The following is a 20,904-nucleotide window of genomic DNA, read 5'->3' on the forward strand; positions in this document are numbered from 1 at the left end:
ATTCTTAATATAGACAACAACGTTGATAAATCTCAAAACCTTTACACCTAGTGAAGGATGTTGGGAACAAAATGCTACATACTTTGTGGTTCAATGCACATGAGATTCTGGAAAAGGTAAAAGTAAAAAAGGTAGCAGCAGAAGGTAGAACAGTGGTGGCCTGGGGTCGGTGGGTAGGGGTGAGGATTGCCGGGAAGGGGCAGGTAAGAACTTTTCCAGGCGATGGAAGTGTTGTAAATCCAGATTGTGGTGGTGGTTGTGTGAGTGCACATATTTGTCAAAATTTATTGAGCTATATGTACACTTAAAACGGGCACATATTACTATATGTAAATTACACCTCCAGAATTTCTTTCTTTCTTTTTTTTTTTAAGAAACTTGAAACATGGTGAATGGTTCCACAGGTGCTGCAGCAGGGAGAGGGCCTCCGGGGCAGGCGTGCTGTGGGAGACGTGGAGTTGGCAAGGGTGGGAAACCTTCAGGGAATCATTTAGTTTATAAAATCACTCTCTACTTTGCCAAGATCTTTCACACTCTGAGGCGTTGCAGCCCCTCCTCAGGTCAGACATGGAGCGCTGGCCAGGCAGGAGCAGGGTTTCCCAAAGGACAACAATACAGGGAAAGGGGCCTGTTTTGTCCACTCAGTCCCCTGGAACCCCGGACAGAAAACCCTCATGGCCTCTCTCCCCCTCCCGCCCGACATTACCACCTCACTTCCTTCGAAGGCTGTCTCTCTCTTTGCCTGGCTCTCCCTCCACAGCCAGGGTCCCCTCACGGGTCCCTGGGCCGCACAAAGACTGTACGAGCCATCAGCCCTGAGCCCTTCATCTTCCCCTTCAAGGGCGCCCCAGGAAACAGTGGATGGAGTAAATCCCGCCCATCACAAGGATTTAGGATTCAGTTCTCATAAGTACTGTTCTTTTAAAAAGCTGGAAAGTTGGGCTGAGGAGTTTGGAGGCTATTATTAGCACCAAACACTATAAAAAGGAAATGCCTCTGATGATCTTAGATGGCTGCATTTTTATATGGGATAATTCAAGCTTCCTTCTTAGAGTTTCCAGTCAGAAGAAATCCTTAATAAAAATACTACCTCAGGTCATATGCTCAAACAGCTTATGCTGAAATCCATTGGGGCTATTTCTGTCAGGACTGACTGGGAGAATTAAGATTGCATTTTTAACCCATTTTTATGGCTGCTCCCTTCTAAGCTGCTCAGGTCTGTCCTACCAGAAGAAAACAACCCATTAATCAACCTATGTACAAATATTTATTTGTAGTGCCCATGTGGAAGCAGCATGGCAAATGGGTTGGTGTGCTGGCTCTTGCCAGACTTCCCTGAGCTTGGTTGCTGTGTGGCATCAGGCAAGTTGCTCAGCCCTTCTGAGCTTCCCCTACAAAATGGGTTGTAGTGAACCCTATGAGCTAATGCCTAATGTCTGGCACTTAGTAAATTTTCAGTAAATGTTATCATTTCAGTAATATCATCATTATGATGTGTTCAGTCATGCCTCTCACCATGGGGACCGCAAAAGGGTGGTTTTTGCCTTTGGAAATTCTATACTCCATCTTGATACTCAAAGCATACAGACAAGAGAATAAAAGAACAACAGAAATAATGAGATCCCACATTAGTGAAGCTGCTAAAAAAAAAAAAAAAACTTGCACTTTAGTGTTTCAGACACCGTTGGCCCTGTGCTTTGAGCTTTGTTGGAGAGCAATTGGTCAATGTGTGTCAAAGCCTTTAAAATATGTTTGTCCTTAAGAAAGCAATCTGTCTGTCATGAACATACAAATGAGGAGCGACACCGGAGGACCATGAAGTTCCTATATGTAGACTGGATAACTTTAAGCTCTCTCAAAACTTTAAGCGTCTGGGGCATCTTTAAGCAAAAATACTCATCTGAATTTGGAAAATCATAAGGGTTGGGGTACCTAGCTCCATGTATTCATTTTGGTTAGATTGTAGCAGATCACTGGTTTCCCATCTTGTTTCACAGAACCCAAGACATGACCTGGGCTTTACTGAAGTAGAAAACAGTCATGGCAGTTGCGTTGCCGTTGTATCTGCACCCATCACCTCCCATCCCAACAACAAGGACTAAATCTGCAGCTGTTGTTTGAACTTCTGCAATCTGAAACAATTTGAAAACCACAGCTGTTAGAGGCATAAACCTCGTTCTGGCTTTGTCCTTTGTCTACGTCTCATGTTTCATGGTATTCTCCAAGAGCCGCACTTTTAGAGGTTGAGTCAGAGAAGGCCACTTCTCCTACTCATCATCCTCCCAGGAAACAGAAGTGCTGAGTGCTTATTCCTGAGGGGACTTTCCAGAGTGAAGTAGAGCCTGTTCATTGGGACCATGCCCCTGAGAGGGGTACTGACTTTCCTAAAGTCCTACAAGAAGATCGGCTGCCACCCAGCACTGGCTCAAGCAGACATGGACGCGATGGCAGACACCAGCATCTGGCTCCCAGCAGTTTGGCTACCGGGAGGAAGGGGCAGTCTGGAGGGCATTAGTGCTTCTCAGGTTAACCACGCTAATCTACCCTCGCTGCCACAGAGAGCAACAGGCTGCATTCAGCGACCTCAGCAACAGCTGTGCCTTCCAAACCAAGACGCTGTTCAGAAAGATGATCCAAACGTGGGCTGTGTGTCTCAGCAGGATTTGGGAGGACTTTCCTACTCAAATGGCCCTTTGTGTGCTTCTCAAAGACAGGGTATTAACCTCACGCGTGGCTAAAGCATGATGGATGACTTGGAGTTCTCAATTTACATTTGGCTGGTGGTCAGAACTGAACCGTCAAAATGTCTGGGCATCTGATGGACAGTTCCCGGCTTGTTCAGACTTGTTTCTGATGGGGTGGGTAGATCCTGGGGTTTTGGCTCCAGCCAGGTTTGATAAGCTAAACAAGGTTGGACTGTTACAAAGGCTCACTTGAGTTCCTCTCAAGGCAGCAGAATTCAGTGCCCTGAACTGGTAGGATCTATCATCATCTTTGTTCACATTCAGCATCTTTACCTACTTCCAGATCTATTCCAACCTCCGCGCATTTGTGGCAAGGTGTGGTCCCACCCGAGAAGGCGCATCTGGAGCACAGGGCCTGCACTCAAGTCGCTTCTCCCAGCTCCTTAAAGTCACTGCTTGGTCCTGCTGCTTCCTCGGTAAGATCCCTTGCAAGTGCGAAGTGCTTCCGTATTCTTGAGTGGTCTGGACGGTCTTCTCAGCCCAAGGGGAATCAGAAGTTGACTGTTACACCTTGCCTGTAGCAGGCTTGCACCACGATATGACAGAGATCAAAACTCCCAGGTCAGAGTGGGTGGGGGTTGCTTCTCCATTCTCCTTCACACCAGGGCGGAAAGGGGCTGCTTCACCCTCCGGTGAAGAACTGAGATTTAGAGATTCCAGAATGATTCAGATGTTTTGGTTCCCAATGAAAGTTGTGGGGGAGACCCAGGCTGGCCTGCTGCACTGACCCCTTGACCAGGCCCACTGGCAAACAAGTTATCATGTGGGAGGAGCTAAGCTAAGTACCAATGGTATCACAGGAAGTTATGAACCCAGCATCCAGGCATTATAAACCTAACAAAGGAGGGAAGGAGTGCTCCTCTGGCCTGGCAGATCCTTCACTCCGCATGCCAAGTCTTTGCACCTAGTGCGAAGAATGTGCTGAGGCTGAGATGGTAGGCAGCTGCCCCAAGGAGAAGGGAGGCCTGGGGTCGGGGTGGAGAATGGCTGCATCTGCCACCACGGAGCCCTGACTGTGCAGCCTCTGTGCTGCTTACTGGCCGGGGCAACAGTAAACCAAAGTGAGAGCAGAGTCCGTAGAATGGGACATCCTGTCACTGATTCTCAGACCCAACCAGTCTTTGTGCTCTGGCCTAGCTCAGAGCAACCAGGAGAGCCTCTTAGAAAGTTTAGCTCCACAGAAACTTTTACAAGGTTGTACTTTTTAAGCTCTGGCACTGAACTTACGTATAGGAATCTATTCTGAAGAAAAGAAGCTATTGTTAGAAACTTTTACAAGGTTGTACTTTTTAAGCTCTGGCACTGAATTTACGTATAGGAATCTATTCTGAAGAAAAGAAGCTGTTGTCCTCTCAGTGTTGGTAATCACAATACATGTCAGAAATAATTTAAATTTTGAAAGAAAGGGATTGATTAAAGAGATGATGTTATATCTGCAAGAGGAGACCATTAAAAGTTGTATTCCAGATTAGTACTTCCTGGTAGAAGTACCACCCACCACCAAGGAGTGTTCTGCTCAAACTTCTAGGTCTAACTACCAATCTATTGAAAATTCAGGGGACAGGGAAACATGTCAAATGACAGCAGGGGATGCAATCAGGAAAACTCAGAATGTAAGTACTATGAAACAGACCTAGTTTCTTCTTCAACAATAAAAAAAATACAAGGGGAAAAAAAAGACTAAATGGGAACATATAGAGAAAATGACTTAGGACATATCTGAACCAAATGCAATGGGTAGATCTTCCTCAGATCCTGATTCAAACATACAATTGTTAAAAAGAAAAGTCATTGATGAGAAAATTGAGAAAGCTAAACACTGGACATTTGATATTACTGAATGATTACAATTTTTCTAAGAGTCCTAATCTTTTAGAAATATACACTGAAATGTTTATGGATTAAAAAGTAAAGGTATTTGAATTTGCTTTTTAAAATTTCATGGAGGGCGAGGAGTAGGAAGTATAGAATTGGTGATTGTTGAATGTGAATGATAAGTACAGAAAGTTTATGATAGTATAGAAAACTACTTTTATATAGTCTGAAATTTTTCATAATAAAAGGTTTTTAAGAATTATGTTGTAGAGGAAATCTAGTGTTATGGAAAAGTGTTTATGACGTATTACATAAAAGAAAGAGGGAGTAGGATCTTAAGTTCCACCAAGATTTCATTTTTTTCCTACAGTTGATCTACAATGTGTTAGCTTCAGGTGTACAGCAAAGAAATTCATATAGATAGATAGATAGATAGACAGATAGATATCTACATATAGTCTTTTCAGATTCGTTTACATTATAGGTTATTACAAGATACTGAATATAGTTCCCTGTGCCACACAGTAGGTCCTTGTTGGTTATCTATTTTATATACAGTAGTATGTATATACGTTCATCCTAAACTCCTAATTTATCTCCCCCACCCCCCACTTTCCCCTTTGGTAACCATAAGTTTGTTTTCTGTCTGTGAGTCTATTTCTGTTTTGTAAATAAGTTCATTTGTATATTATCTCATTTTTGTAACCATGTGTGAAAAATTCTGCAAAAATATATGAACCAAAATGATTGATGAACTGTGATTAATTCTGAATGAATAATTACGATTTATTCTTTTTTAGTGTATTCACTGCTGTAAGTGTTTACAATAATCATTATTACTCTTGTAAGTGTAAAATAACAATAAGTATATTTAGAATTAGAAAAACTATATGCATAACTATATTTGCATAGAAAACTTATGGAAGGACAGTGCTTCTAGGATTTGGGGCTTTCCTGTGTTTTCCTAATTCAGTGAAAAGAGCAAAACTTGTTATAAAAAGAAATTTAGAACAAAGAAATGTTGGGCATTGAAATGGTTCTGATCACCATTTCCAACCTGGGGTAGGGGATATTTCCCACACCACCAAAAGGCAATTCTCTGTGACACCAGCTGGGTGTCCTAAAATGCAACTCAATTCTGACACCATTTACCTGGAGATAATGTCAGACCCCACAGGTTAAGGACTCAGTCCCACAAGACTGTCTTCACCCTACTTCAGATGCCAGTCATAAGCTCAGGTTATCACTTGTGTTTCTGACTGACCAGCTATAGACCAAAGCTTCCCAATGACCCTTTCCTTAGATTCAACTAATTTGCTAGAGTGGCTCACAGAATTCAGAGAAGCATTTTACTTACTAGATTATCTGTTTATTATAAAAGGATATAACTCAGGACCATTCAGATGGAAGGGATGCATTGGGGCAAGGGACGGGGAAAAGGGCACAGAGCTTCCATGCCCTCTCCAGGCATGCTACTCTCCCAGCACCTCCATATATTCACCAACCCAGAAGCTCTCTGAACCTCATAGTTTGGGGATTTTTATGGATGCTCCATCACATAAGCATGATAGATCATTTACTCCATTTTCAGCCTTCTCCCTTCTCAAGAGAATGGGGGTTGGGGCTGGAAAATTCCAAGCTTCTAAACTAATCTAGTCTTTCTGGTGACCAACCCTCATCCATGAGATAACCAGGAGCCCACCCAGAGTCACCTTATCAGAACAAAGACACTCCTATCACCCAGGAAACTACAAGGATTTCAGGAGCCCTGTGTCAGGAACTAGAGTCAAAGGCTAACTATTGGAACACAAGGTGTTCCTGCCACCATGGAGCCCTGACTCTATGCAGAAAAAGAAATTAAGGAAACAAAACCATTTACCACTGCACCAAAAAGAATAAAATACCTAGGAATAAACTTACCCAAGGAGACAAAGGACCTGTACTCCAAAAACCGTAAGACGCTGATCAAAGAAACTGCAGACAATGTAAACAAATGGAAAGATATACCGTGTTCTTGGATTAGAAGAGTCAATATTGTTAAAATGGCCATACTACCCAAGGCAGTACACAGATTCAATGCAATCCCTATTAAATTACCAATGACATTTCTCACAGCTAGAACAAAAATTGTTAAAATTTGTATGGAAACACAAAAGATCCCATAAAGCCAAAACGATTTTGATAAAGAAGAATGGAGTTGGGGGAACTATGCTTCCTGACTTCAGACCATACTACAAAGCTACAGAAATCAAAATAGTACGGTACTGGCACAAAAATAGACACATAGGTCAATGGAATAAGATAGAAAGTCCAGAAATAAAACCTTGCACTTATGGTCAATTAATCTACAGCAAAGGAGGCAAGAATATACAATGCAGAAAAGACAGTCTCTTCAATAAGTGGTGCTGGGAAAACCGGACAGCTACCTCTAAAAGACTGAAACTAGAACATTCTCTAACATCATACACACAAAAGAACTCAAAATGGATTAAAGACTTAAATGTAAGACCAAACAGAGGGAAACACAGACAGAACACTCTTGGACATAATTCACAGCAATATATTTTTTGAACCAGCTCCTGGAGTAATGGAAATAAAAGCAAAAATAAACAAAAGGGATCTAATTGAACTTAAAAGCTTTTGCACAGCTAAGGATACCATCAACAAAAAGAAAAGACAACCTACAGAATGGGAGAAAATATTTGCAAATGATGCAACAGACAAGGGACTAATTTCCAAAATATACAAATAGCTCATACACATTAATATCAAAAAAACAAGCAACCCAATCAAAAAATGGACAGAATACCTAAATAGACATCTCTCCAGAGAAGACATACAGATTTCCAACACATGAAAAGATGCTCAACATCACTAATTGTTAGAGAAATGCAAATCAAAACTACAATGAGGTATCACCTCACACCACTCAGAATGGCCATTATTTAAAAGTCTACAAATGATAAATGCTAGAGAGGCTGTGGAGAAAACAGAACCATCCTACACTGCTGGTGGGAATGTAAATTGGTGCAGCCACCATGGAGGACAGTATGGAGGTTCCTTTAAAAACTAAAAATAGACTTACCATATGATTCAACAACCCCATTCCTGGGCATATGCTCAGAGAAAATTATAATTCAAAAAGACACATGCACCCCAATGTTCACAGCAGCACTATTTACAATAGCCAAGACATGGAAACAACCCAAATGTCCATCAACAGATGACTGGATAAAGAAGATGTAGTTATATATACATACACATATACATATACATACACACACAATGGAATACTACTCAGCCATAAAAAATGCCATTTGCAGCAACATGGATGGACCTGAAGATCATCATTCTAAGTGCAGTAAGCCAGAAAGAGAAAGAAAAATGCCATATGATATTGTTTGTATGTGGAATCTAAAAAAAAAAAGGACACAAAGGAACTTATCTACAAAACAGAAACAGACTCATAGACATAGAAAACAAACTTATGGTTACCAGTGGGTAAAGGGAGTGGGAAGGGATAAATTGGGAATTCGAAAATTGCAACTCTTGGTGACTGATGGAAATGTTAGCTATCTTGACTGTGGCGGTGGTTTCATTGGCGTACACATCTATCAAAATTCATCATATTGTACATTTGAAATATGTGTAGTTTACTGTACAGGAACCATACCACAATAAAGGTGTTAAAAAAAGAAATTTTAAAAAATTTAAGTAAATTTTTAAAATGTGTTGGAATGAGAAAAAAAATAATCCAACAATTATTTATTGAGCATGTAATACATTGCAGGCACAGTGCTAAGTGTTAGGAATAATGAATCAAGCAAGAAAGACAATGTCCCTGTTCTCTTGGAGCTTCTTGCCATGGTTGAAAGGGAGAAAATAAATAAGGAAACAAATAAATGAGATAATTACATTTGTTGATAAATGTTTTGAAAAATGAAATTATAATGATTATTAGTATAAAAACCTTGCTGGTTAATCTCTCTCCACCCCTTTGTGTTTTTGGAGCCATTCTCAAATTAAAGAAAGCTCAAGAATTACATTAAACTTGAGCTTGGAAAGACACTGAACTATTAGCTCTTAAAGTGACATGAAGAAGACAGAGAGAGGAAAAGAAAGTGGAACGTTGCTGGGAGGAGAATCTTGACACTATTTCATAGCTACCAAATGCCATTTTGTGAATCATTGCCTGGTGGGCTTCAGAATTAACTGAGGGAGTGTTTAAAGATGCAGACTGCCAGCTCCCATCCTAAAAATTCTGTAGATCCAGGGTTTGTTTTGTTTTGTTTTTTTTAAGTTCGCTGGTAATTCTAATGGGCGATCAATCATGGGAAGCAGTGCTTATCAGACAGCTTATGAATTCCATAGTCACTAGGCTGAGAACACAGGACTGTATTCTGTTAGCCACCCTATATTTATTTTTCTGGTTTCTAGGACATTTGCCCTAGATGGCCCTCAAGGGGCTTAGAATGCAGCAGGAGATAAAAATGAAGTTATTGTGGGGATGCAAAGCAGGAACAACTAACTTAGTCTCTGAGTGTTAGAGAAAACTTTCTGGAGAGGAAGAATTCTCAATGAGTTAGAATTTGGTTCAGATGCATGTGGCAGAAAACACAAAATTACAGTGGATTAAACTAGTTCAAAATTCACTTTTCTCTCATATAAAAGGGAAAGTAATTCAGTGCTGGTATGGTGCCTTAGACTCCTCTCTTGTTTTTCTGCCATCCTCAGCATGAGGCCTATCCGGTCCAAGATAGTTGCTCAGATTCCAGCCATCGCTTCCATATTCCTGCCAGCAGAAAGGACAACAGGGCAAAGAAAGGTATAACTTCTTCTGAGGGTATTTTATGGAAGTTGCACATGGAACTTCCATTGACATCTTATCGTTGAGAATTTAGGTACTTGACCACACCTTGCTTTAAGAGATGAAGCATAGCTAAAAATATAGGGCTCTGCTACTAAAAAAGAAAAGGAGAGCAGCCACTGGGAGAAAACTGGCAGATCTCTAAACTGAGAGATGAAGAGCCAGTAGCAATTAAGACAGGGAAAGCTGCAAAGCCAAGGCTGTCCAGAAAGAGGGGCTGGTATTTTCCTCCTTGGCAGGAAGGTCACCATGCAGCACTTTTCTTTCCACTTGCTATGTTCCTCATCCTTCACGTTGTGACCCAAAGACCACCTAGGATGAGCCTGTCCTAGCCATTCAGCGTTCAGATCTAAAATGACATCAAAACTCATCATGTCACTAAAGTCATGGCTGCTCAGAGATACCCCCTTCCTCTGGTTTCTAAGAGAGCTCACTTAGAAATTTACTAGGACAAATTACTGAAACCAATTTGGAAGAAACCGCAATCCTAACCCTTTCATATGATTAATTATGGCACATCTGCCTGAAGCAATATTATGCAAACATGAAAGGTCATCATTTATGAAGCTATAGAGTATGAAAAACAGCTCATGAAAAAATATTGAGGAAATGCAAATTTGTGGATATGCAAAACTGTGTGTTGTGATTACAACTGTGTGAAAATGTGTGTATATGGGCATATATAGGAAGATCATCATAAAATGAAAACAATTACTGTATGGATGAAAGGTTTTTTCTTCTCTGAAAATTCTGTTAGTGCAGTTATATTGTTGTCATAACAAATAAGATTTTAAACAAGTCTTGCAAACTTTACATGATGTCAAAGGTGGGAGTACTTAGGAATCACCTGAAGAGCTTGTTTAAAATGCATATTCCCAGGCTGTAGCCAGCGAGATGATGATTCTATAGATCTAGGGAACGGCTGCATTTTAAACAAGCATCTCAAGTCATTTTCTTGGAAGCAGTGCACTGACCACATTTGAAAACCACCACCATCACTAGTGTCTCAGAGACACCTAAAAAGGTATAAAGTTGGAACATTATCTGGGCCAAAGCAGTCCAGCTTTATATTGTGCTAAAGACTCTCGTCAATATTCCTCTATCATTGCTGGGGAAATGGTAAGAAAGTTTAAAACAAAGATTCCATATTAACAAAAATGCTTTCTCTTTCTGGTTTATAAAGTGAAATATCACTAAAAGGTACAGCTTTGGTCATTTCTCTTTTGGTCTTCCAAGTAAACTTGAAGATGTCTTGATAAAAGCACCCCAGGTACTAACAGTTATGTATCTTCAGTTCTTTTACAGTTTCCATGCATCCTGTAACTTATCCTGTGCCTTTCTAACAGGCCTGATAGAAGTTCAGCTACAACCTGCCTTTGTGAGTGAAGCACAGCAATTTCACACTCTGTCTGCACAGTGCAGTCTGCACAAGCATAGATCTGCACAGATCCAGAAGATGCTATAATCATTTTATTCATTAGGGTGACCAGCTTGTCTCAGGTTGCTCAGTTTTCTGGTTTTAGCACCAAAAGTCCTAGGCCCTGGGACCGCCCCACCTCACCCTGCCCCTCAGTACTGAGCAAACCAGGATGGTTAGTCACTCTATACTTTTCCATTGCCTATTACCCATATAATTATGCACAGCTTAAAAGAAAAGGAGGTTTATCAGCCTTTTCCAGGAGGGGTTATCAGCCTTTACAGTGTCCCAGGGAACACAAACAAAAATGTAGCTTTTAGAAGGTCGTCCTTTGAAAAATAGTATATGTAAGATGCTGTTCAAATCATTTTTAAGAAATAAAACATCTCCCTGAAGTTCAGGTTTCAGAGGAGCCAGAGGTATAAAGGTACATCAAACAGTCATTTTCCTATACCGCAATTTCCCCACTTTTTCTACAAGCATTCATCATTTAGTGAAAAGTTTAGTAAGATTTGTGCGTGTTACTCATCAGAAAGGAGGCATGTAAATTTGGGTCAGGCAGTTAGAATCCAGAACGTAGAGATAAAGAGTAGACCTGTCTAGAAGATGTGGAATTTTTCATCAAGGAGAGTTAGAGAGAAAGTAACTCCTTCTACATTTGTTTTCAGAAAAGTAGTTTTATTGTGAAGCCCGCAGAATTTCTCTAAAATCCTAAAAAGTTAAGATGATTCAAAAAGCTTAAAAAGGATGTTCCTCAGCAGAGTCTGTTCTAACGTGTAGGACTGACTTTTCAGAATTACGCTGTTCACATCAAAATTATACTACTTTAAAATATTGCAAGTAGTTAGTTCATAGAATCCCCAGGATTTCATTTTAAAATCAGTTCCGAATTAGAACTTTCAAAAGTAGCTTGTACTTTTGGCTCAGGAATAACCCCTCTAACAGCTGGTTTTCACTGTGAAAAATGCACTTGTGTGGGAATTTAGCACATTTGCCCACTTGAATTCTTGGGTGCAATATCAACTTTCATTAAAAAGCCAGATTCATAGACAATTGAAATTTAGAAAAACTCTAAACTTTAGCTCTTCAATCTCTTAAGACCATCAGATACTTGAGAAAACAGTTGATTTAGACACTACCTTCTTTCAGTAGAAGATTTAAGGTGATCAATGCAGAAAACCATATGTGAAGTCAACAACTGAAAACCGAAGCAACCAGCTGTAAGGAGGATTTTCCAAAGTGGATTCTGTTAGTAGAAATTATCTTAAAACAAAATAGGGGTACTCAAGCTAAGTTAGGGGAGTACTGAGATACATAGAGCTCAACAGGTTTCTTCATGGCAAGACTTTTGAGAACCTTTACAATGATAATGGACATTGACACTCTGCAAAGTGGGGACATGGTATAAGTTTCCCAAATTTATCTGACCAAACTTTGTCAGAATATCTAAAACGCTTGTGTTCCAACTAACAGCCTTAGAGAAAGATTGCTCTTGACTTTCTAAATTTGATAATTCAGCTACTTTAAAGTTGGGACTAAATCTATTTTCGATCTATTTGCAGTGAAAAGAGTTTTATTCACAACTAGGAAGAGCAGCTTTGTCTAAAGCACGGAAGAACAGTTTGAGTGACATTCTAAGTGTTCTGACATTTCAACACACTCTAAAAGGTTATTCTTGTTAAAAGTATGGTTACCTCCAATTTATAATAAGAACAAAGCATTGAGACCTGGTAGAAAGTGCTTGTGGCTTCAGGCTTAGAGAATTTCACTTTGATGACTTGGAGAGGCAAATGAATGGGTTCCAACGGGGCAGGGCTTTGTTTAGTCTATGAGAAGCTATAAATGAGAAGATTTGGGCATTTGTAGCTAGACATGTGTAACTGCAATCAGATTTTTTTTTCACATAAGAGCTCATTTCCCAGCCCAAATTATATTGTGGATCTGTAAACAATCTCAACTGACTTCTAAATGCAGCACTGAGGAAGAGGAGGAAGATTAAGAATTGCCTAGACTCAACAGCCATTACAAAGTAGACTGGGGAAGGAATCTGCAGTGCAGGACTAACCTGAAGACAGACAGCTAGAAAACACTGAACTATGCTATCATTCCACTGCCTTACACGGGGATTCCCCCAACAGATCTGTCTGTAAGAACAAGGTCTGTTGGAGATACTGCCTCACACCTCTCAGAATGGCTATCATCAAAAAGTCTACAAATAGTAACTGTTGGCACAGATGTGGAGAAAAGGGAACCCTCGTACACTGTTAGTAGCAATGTAAACTGGTGAAGCCACTGTGGAAAACAATATGAAAGTTCCTCAGAAAACTAAAAATAGAGCACCATATGATCTAGCAGTTCCATTCCTGGGTATACATCAAAGAAAATGAAAAAATTAGTCTGAAAATATATATGCACCCCAATGTTCATAGCAGCATTATTTACAAAAGCCAAGATACGGAAGCAACCTAAGCGACCATCAACAGATAAGTGGATAAAGAAGACATATATACACAAAGGAACATTACGCAGCCATAAAAAAGGAATGAATTTCTGCCATTTGCAACAACATGGATGGACCTGAAAGGTATTATGCTTAACGAAATAAGTCAGAAAGAGAAAAACAAACACAGTATGTTATCTCTTATATGTGGAATCTTAAAAATAAGATGAATAAATACAGCAAAACAGAAAAAGACTCACAGATATAGAGAATAAACTAGTGGTTACCAGTGGGGAGAGGGAAGTGGGGAGGGTCAAGATAGGGGTAAGGGATTAGGAAGTACAAAATACTATGCATAAAATAAGCTACAAATGTATATTGTATGGCACAGGGAATATAGCCAATATTTTTAATAACTTTAACTGGAGTATAATCTATAAAAATATTGAGTCACTGTGTTGTGCACCTGAAACTAACATAATATTGTAAATCAGCTATACTTCAATTAAAAAAAGACTAAGGTCTGTGATCAAAACCCAGTTTAATCACTAAAGTGTTATTAAAATAAGATGGGGTAAAATGGCTCAGACTGTCACATACTATAGTGTAGACCTCCTTCATGGTGTATGTGTCAAATGTGCTTTAGTTCTGACTTGAAGTTACATGTTTTCTCTCTACCAAGAAATTCAAATTTTGGTCTTTAACCACATTCAAATGATATTGCACAAAGTAATAATAAATATAAAATATGAAAAAAATTTTATTGGGAAGAGGAAATGTTACATACAATTAAGTATATGGTTGATGAAATGTATTACATTAACAGCCTCTGCTTAAGGAACAAATACAGGTCTGATAAAGGAAGAAGCTAGAAGCTTAGAACAGCTTTCCACACACAATTTCCAAGCAGTTTTAAGTAACAAGATCTCAATTTGCTTAAATTATACAGATCACTGAGGGAATTTATTAGATTGTGGCTATTTCTGATCATCAATTCACTTTGTGCCTTGTAGATCTATTTCACCCTGATCCCAACTCTGGTGGTCTTGATCCTTCTCTAAAATGGTTCTCTCGATCCATAAGCAGGCACTTACCAAGAGGTCATCTTGCAAAAAGGAGTTTTTTGCTTACAGTGAATTGAACAAATTCCACGTGTGCTTAAATGAACTCCATGGTTTTGAAGACAGCTGTTTGAACCAAATGTGGAGGAACTCTTCCATTTAGGGGAGTGTTTAAGTCATAGGCACACATGTGTGGAGAGTTTGGAAATGGCATCAGAATACGCGCACACCACCTTTGTTGATACAGTTTTAAGTTTCAGGTACGCTAATAGGATCTGTACAATTTTAGAGACTATTATGTAAAAATAAATATCTGCATGTGGTGTGGAAACCATCCTCACAAATACTCATTTTGCTTATTTCTATCCCCCAAACAAAACATCCAACAAGAACAATTTTCTCTATGTTTATTTAAATTATAACAAAAGTAAAACAACAAGTACCAAATGGAAAAAGATATCCAAAAATGGTGATGAAAATGTTTAGGAACAGAAATTATTAATTTAGCTAGAGGAGTTACTCAGGTGCCATTAAACACATTTGCAACTTGTAATTGGTTATTAGTGTAAATTAAATTTAGTAACTTGAGTCCCAATTCACTACTAAAAGTTATCAAAATATTTTCAAAATGTTACATAAAAACTGAAACATCCATAAATATTACATAAACACCAAACACAAAATTATATAAGAAAAATAAATAAATGTATCATGAGAAAAATACAAATCACACTTACACCAGCTTATATACTCCCGTTCCCCTCACGTATAATTGTGAGGATTTGATATTTTCATATTCCAAGATAAGGTAATGATAATATATGTTGATGCAAATTTCAGCCAGAAAAATAAACCACTTCGTATCTTAAATATTCCTACGAAGACACATCAGGACTGCAGTTTCACTAATCAAAGCCTGATGAAGGTATAAACTGCATTTGGTTTTGACTCCTCAGACCATGGCTGAAAACTCTCAGCAAAGCATTCTAGGCTTTTTCTCTCACACCAACCGACCCAGAATATATTTTAAGAAGTGTTTATTTTCTGTGCGTATTTGTTTTAGGATTATAAATTCCTGAGTACTTTTTCTTCTTCCTCCTCATCACTGTCAGTGACATTGACTTGCTGGATGCTAGAGGGGGTGGATGCTAGGGCTGTGAAGACGTTTTCCAAGGCGCCAATGTCCAGCTGAGGCACGGGATTTAAGTGTTCTCCCCCACTGTGGCTGTGACTGTTATAGTAAGAGGTCCCGTCCATGCTCTCACAACTCCGAGAACCTTCGCTGTGCGCGCGGTCTTCTGGGTAGTCTCTAAATGGGTAGTCTCTATTTAAAGCTGAAAACATAGCCTCGTGTTTTTGGTACCTGTCTTCATAATAACCAAGACATTCTGGCACTGCACTTGGAAAATTTCCATAGTCAAAGGGAGGCCGACTATAAGGGCATGTGCTGTAGCAGAGAGACAAAAGAGGGATTAGACACCTCGCCTGCACGCTGCCTTGCATATAGACTAACTGAGCAAGTTTAAGTGCATCCTCTTTGGGGCCTAGACAGTTCCCAAGATAACTTGCTGCCACCACTTCATGTATCCATCTGGACTTTTACTACTGCCTAGTCCCAAGATAGAATAAATGGCCAAGTGAGCTTGTAACTACTATCTATGACCAGCCTCAGGCTTCTGTTTTTGGCAGCCTTGATAAAAATTATTTATCTGGGCCTTTCTCTCAGGATGCCTTACGCCATGTAAGGTTTTAGAATGCAGGCAAGTGTTATGCCATGCTGAAAATTGACACTTAGGAAGCAGTGCAACAATTGTTCTCACTGGTCCTTGAAATGAAACTCATGGGGGAAACTTTTAACTGGGTTGAAATCAAGAGCTCTTGGAGCTGGAGAGGGCACTCAAACAGAGGATAACAACTTAGTTTTTAAATTCACATTGAATAATAAATTAAATTAAAAACATTCTTACTACTAGAAAGATTTAGAACTGATATTAAAATGCCGTTTTAGAGATATTTTCCAAAAAAAAAAATTTGGACGGTGGGAATGTGAAGAATGGAAACTATTATTTTGCTATTTTACAAACTAATGGTTTTTCTTTTAAGGGAAATCTAAAAATTCTGCCATTCAAATCCATTTGCCAATTTTTAAAAAAACAGTACTACTCTCTTTCAAAGGCACAGAACAGGAATAACAGGAAGAGGTATATAGAAAACTCCAACTAAAAGTTCCCTAGACTCATGGACTCCACCTAGTGACAGATAACAACCATAAACATAACAACCACTCATTAGCAAAACCCAAGACAAGTTGGGTGTTTCTTTCTTTCTTTTTTTTTTTTTTTTAACATTTTTTATTGATTTATAATCATTTTACAATGTTGTGTCAAATTCCAGTGTAGAGCACAATTTTTCAGTTATACGTGAACATACATATATTCATTGTCACATTTTTTTCTCTGTGAGTTACCACAGGATCTTGTGTATATTTCCCTGTGCTATACAGTATAATCTTGTGTATCTATTCTGCAACTTTGAAATCCTGTCTACTCCTTCCCACCCCCCTGCCCCCTTGGCAACCACAAGTTTGTATTCTATGTCTATGAGTCTATTTCTGTTTTGTATTTATGCTTTGGTTTTTGGTTTTGGTTTTTTAGATTCCACATGTGAGCGATCTCATACGGTATTTTTCCTTCTCTTTCTGGCTTACTTCACTTAGAATGACATTCTCCAGGAGCATCCATGTTGCTGCAAATGGCATTATGTTGTCAGTTTTTATGGCTGAATAGTATTCCATTGTCAAGTTGGGTGTTTCATTTCATGCTCTCACTTTTTTTTTTAAAGGTCAACTTTGTTTTCTTCTCTTAAAAAATACAGGTATGATTGACATAACAGACTATCATCTCAAACTGTTTAGAAATACAGAGTTTCGTCAGTGGTTGGTGTTCCACTTCCAAACCTCCAGGAGCTGGGGACCTTGCTCATGTTCAATATCACAAACATAAGGCATAGTTTCTGAAATGTTGCAGCTTTCCATTCCTACCACCACATCCTCATTCAGGCATTTTAAATTTAATGCATACATCCTGAATCCATTGTACTTGTAGCTACTATGGCTTTGCTCCGTAGCTCTTCCACTTTCAGTTTTCTCCATCCAATGAATTCCACAGATACTTCAAGGGGGTGCTCAAATCTACCTCCTCCATAAAGCCTTCTCTTCAGCTAGAAACAATTCACCTACTGACTTTCTTCAGGACTCAATGTAGGCAAGATATTATACAAGGCTTGGTGGAGAATTTAATTAAAACAAATCTAAAACCCAGGTAGTATATACTTGATATGTGCTAAAGTGTGCTATAATGCAAACATCACATGGCTACATGGGTGTGGTAAAAACAAGTTAGTGTGATATCCAGAGAACAAAAAGATCAGTAACAACAAGAATAATCTTAAAAGGTTATATGGATGAAAATGACTAACTACAGAAGCATCATGGTGTACTGAGAAAAGCAATTCTGACAGGTGTGTCCTGGTATCCATTGTTGTTTAAATTTGCAATTCCCCAATAAGATGTGGAGCATCTTTTCATATGCTTAATTGTCATCTGTCTATATTCTCTGGTGAGGCGTCTGTTCAGGTCTTTTGTCCATTTTTAATCAGGTTGTTCGTTTTCTTATTTTTGAGTTCTAAGAGTTCTTTATATATTTGGATAACAGTCTTTCATCAGATACATCTCTTGAAAATATTTTCTTCCAGTCTGCGGCTTGTCTCTTCATTCTTTTGATACCACATTGTTTTATACAAGTTTGCTTTTTAGTTAAGTTTGAAATCAAGAATTTTGAGTCCTCAAACTTTGTTTTCCTTTTTCAAGATTGTTTTAACTATTCCAGGTCACTTACAATTTCATGTAAATTTTAGAATCAACTTTTCCATTTCTGCAAAAAAGCCATTGAGATTTTGAAAGGGATTATTATTGATTCTGTAAATCGCTTAGGGAAGTGTTGCCATCTTGATGATATTAAGTCTTCCAATGCATGAACACGAATACCTTTCCATTTATTTAGGTCTTCTTTATTTCAGCTATGTTTTATAGTTTTCGGTTTACAAGTCTTGCACCTCCTTGGTTAGATTTATTCCTAAGCATTTTACTCTTTTTGGTGCTATTGTAAAAAGAATTGTCTTCTCAATTTCCTTTTTGGATTGCTTATTGCTATTGTATAGAAATACAAGTGAATTCTGTATATTGATCTTATACCCGCATCTTTGCTGAATTTACTCATTAGCTCTAATAAATTTTCTTTTTTGTGGATTCTTCAGGAGCTTCTATATATAGGATCATGTGTGAAAAGAAGTAATTGGATGTCTTTTATTTTCTTGCCTAACTGCTCTGGCCAGAGCTTCTAGTACAATGTTGAACAGCAGTGATGAAAGCAGACATCCTTATCTTATTCCCAATCTTAGCGGGAAAGCTTTTGGTTCGGTCCTTCATCATTGAGTGTGAAGTTAACTTTGGGTTTTTGATAAATGCCTTTCATCATATTGAGGAAGTTCTCTCCTATTCTTAGTTTGCTGAGTAAGTTTTGAAATCAGAAATTGATTTTTATCATGAAAACGTGTTAGATTTTATCAAATGCATTTTTGGCATCAATTGAGATGATCTAGTGGTTTTGTTCCTTCATCCTTTTAATGAAGTATATTACACGGATTGATTTTCAGATGTTGAACCACACTTACATTCTTGGGGTAAATCCCACTTGGTCTTGGTGTGTAATCCTTTTAATATGCTGCTGGATTCAGTTTACTAGCATTTTGTTCAGTAAAATTTACATCGATAGTTGTTAAGATATGTGGGTCTGTAATCTTCTTTCTTGTGATATCTTTTTTTCTAGCTTTGGTAACAGAGTAATGCTGGCCTTAGAAGTATTCTCTCATATATTTTGGAAGAGTTTGAGAAGGATTGGTGTTAATTCTTTAAATATTGGGTAACATTCACCAATGAAGTCCATGGTTTTTCTTTCTTGGGAGGTTTTTAATTATTGATTCAATCTTTTGATATATATCTGTTCAAATTTCTTACTTATTCTTGAGGCAGTTTTGGTAATTCATGTATTTGTCCATTTCATTTAGGTTACCTAACTTGTCGGTATACAATTATTCATTGATATTATTCTTTAATTATTTTTCTTTACATAAGATCAGAGGAATGTACCCAATTTCATGTCTGATTTTAGTAATTTATATCTTCTCTTTTTCTGCTTAGTCAGCTTAGCAATAAAGGTTCATCAGTGATGTGGATCTTTTCAAAAAGACAACTTTTGTTGATTTTGTTTTCTCAATTTCATTAAACTCTATATTGTTTTTCTACTCTTTAATTTATCTCTACTCTAATCTTCATTATTATCTTCCTTCTTTTAGATTTGGGTTTATTTTCTCTTCTTTTTCTAGCTCCTTAAGGTATAAAGTTAGGTTGTTGACCTGAGACCTTTCTTTTTAAATGTAGCGCAGCTTTGTATTTCTCTATCAGCACTGCTTTTGCTATATAATTCTTTTAAGTTTCAGTATGTTGTATTTTCATTTTCAATCACCTCAAAGTATTTTCTAATTTTCCTTGCAGTGTCTTATTTGACCCATTGATTGTTTAAGAGTGTGTTGTTTAATTTCCAATATTTGTGAATTTTCCAGTTTTTCTTTGTTATTGATTACTATACTTTCTTTTTCTGTTGATTCATCGTTAGTGTAGAGAAATGCAACTGATTTTTGAACGTTAATCTTGTAACCTGCTACCTTGCTGAATTCGATTATTTCAAGTAGTTTTTGTGTGGACCTATATATAGGCTTTCTATATATAGTATCATGTCATCTGCATATAGTGACACTTTTACCTCTTCTTTTCCAATTTGGATCCCTTTGATTTCTCTCTCTTGCCTGATTGCTGTGGCTAGGACTTCCAAGACTGTGTTGAACAGGAGTGGTGATAGTGGGCAACCTTGTCTTGTCCCAGATTTTAGTGGGAAGCTTTTGAGTTCTTCACTGTTGAGTACTATGCTGGCCATAGGTTTGTCATATATAGCTTTTATGATGTTGAGATATGTTCTGTCTATGCCCACCTTGGTGAGAGTTTTTGTCATAAATGGATGTTGAATTTTATCAAATGCTTCTGCATATATTGAGGTGATCATGTGATTTTTGCCCTTTCTCTTGTATATGTGGTATATATCACGCTGATTTGCATATGTTGAACCATCCTTGTGTCCCTGGGATGAATCCAACTTGATCATGGTGTATGATCTTTTTTATGTGTTGTTAGATTCTGTTTGCTACTATTTTGTTGAGGATTTTTGCTTCTGTGTTCATCAGTGATATTGGTCTGTAATTCTCTTTTTTGGTGGTGTCTTTGCCTGGTTTTGGTATCAGGGTGATGGTGGCTTCATAGAATGAGTTTGGGAGTATGCCCTCCTTTTCTATCTTCTGGAAGAGTTTGAGAAGGACTGGTATGAGTTCTTCTTTGTATGTTTGGTAGAATTCCCAGTGAAGCCATCCAGTCCTGGACTTTTATTTGTAGG

The 20,904-nt window shown here is 38.3% G+C and overlaps 1 protein-coding gene across 2 annotated transcripts in view; it reads right to left on the reverse strand.

Annotated features, from left to right (window-relative positions):
• Positions 1 to 14,760: 14,760 nt before the first annotated feature.
• Positions 14,761 to 20,904, reverse strand: part of SOX30 (SRY-box transcription factor 30) — a 28,066-nt gene continuing 21,922 nt past the window's right edge. Inside the window, exon 5 of one of the 2 annotated variants that reach the window (XM_032477196.1) lies at positions 14,761 to 15,791. In XM_032477196.1, the coding sequence (XP_032333087.1) occupies positions 15,410 to 15,791 (382 nt within the window). In that variant the 3' untranslated portion in view covers positions 14,761 to 15,409. The remainder of the gene's footprint in view (positions 15,792 to 20,904) is intronic. The other variant, XM_032477197.1, reaches the window with a different exon arrangement.

Source organism: Camelus ferus, chromosome 3 (assembly GCF_009834535.1).
Source record: "Camelus ferus isolate YT-003-E chromosome 3, BCGSAC_Cfer_1.0, whole genome shotgun sequence".
In the NCBI taxonomy this organism is placed as follows: Eukaryota; Metazoa; Chordata; class Mammalia; order Artiodactyla; family Camelidae; genus Camelus; species Camelus ferus.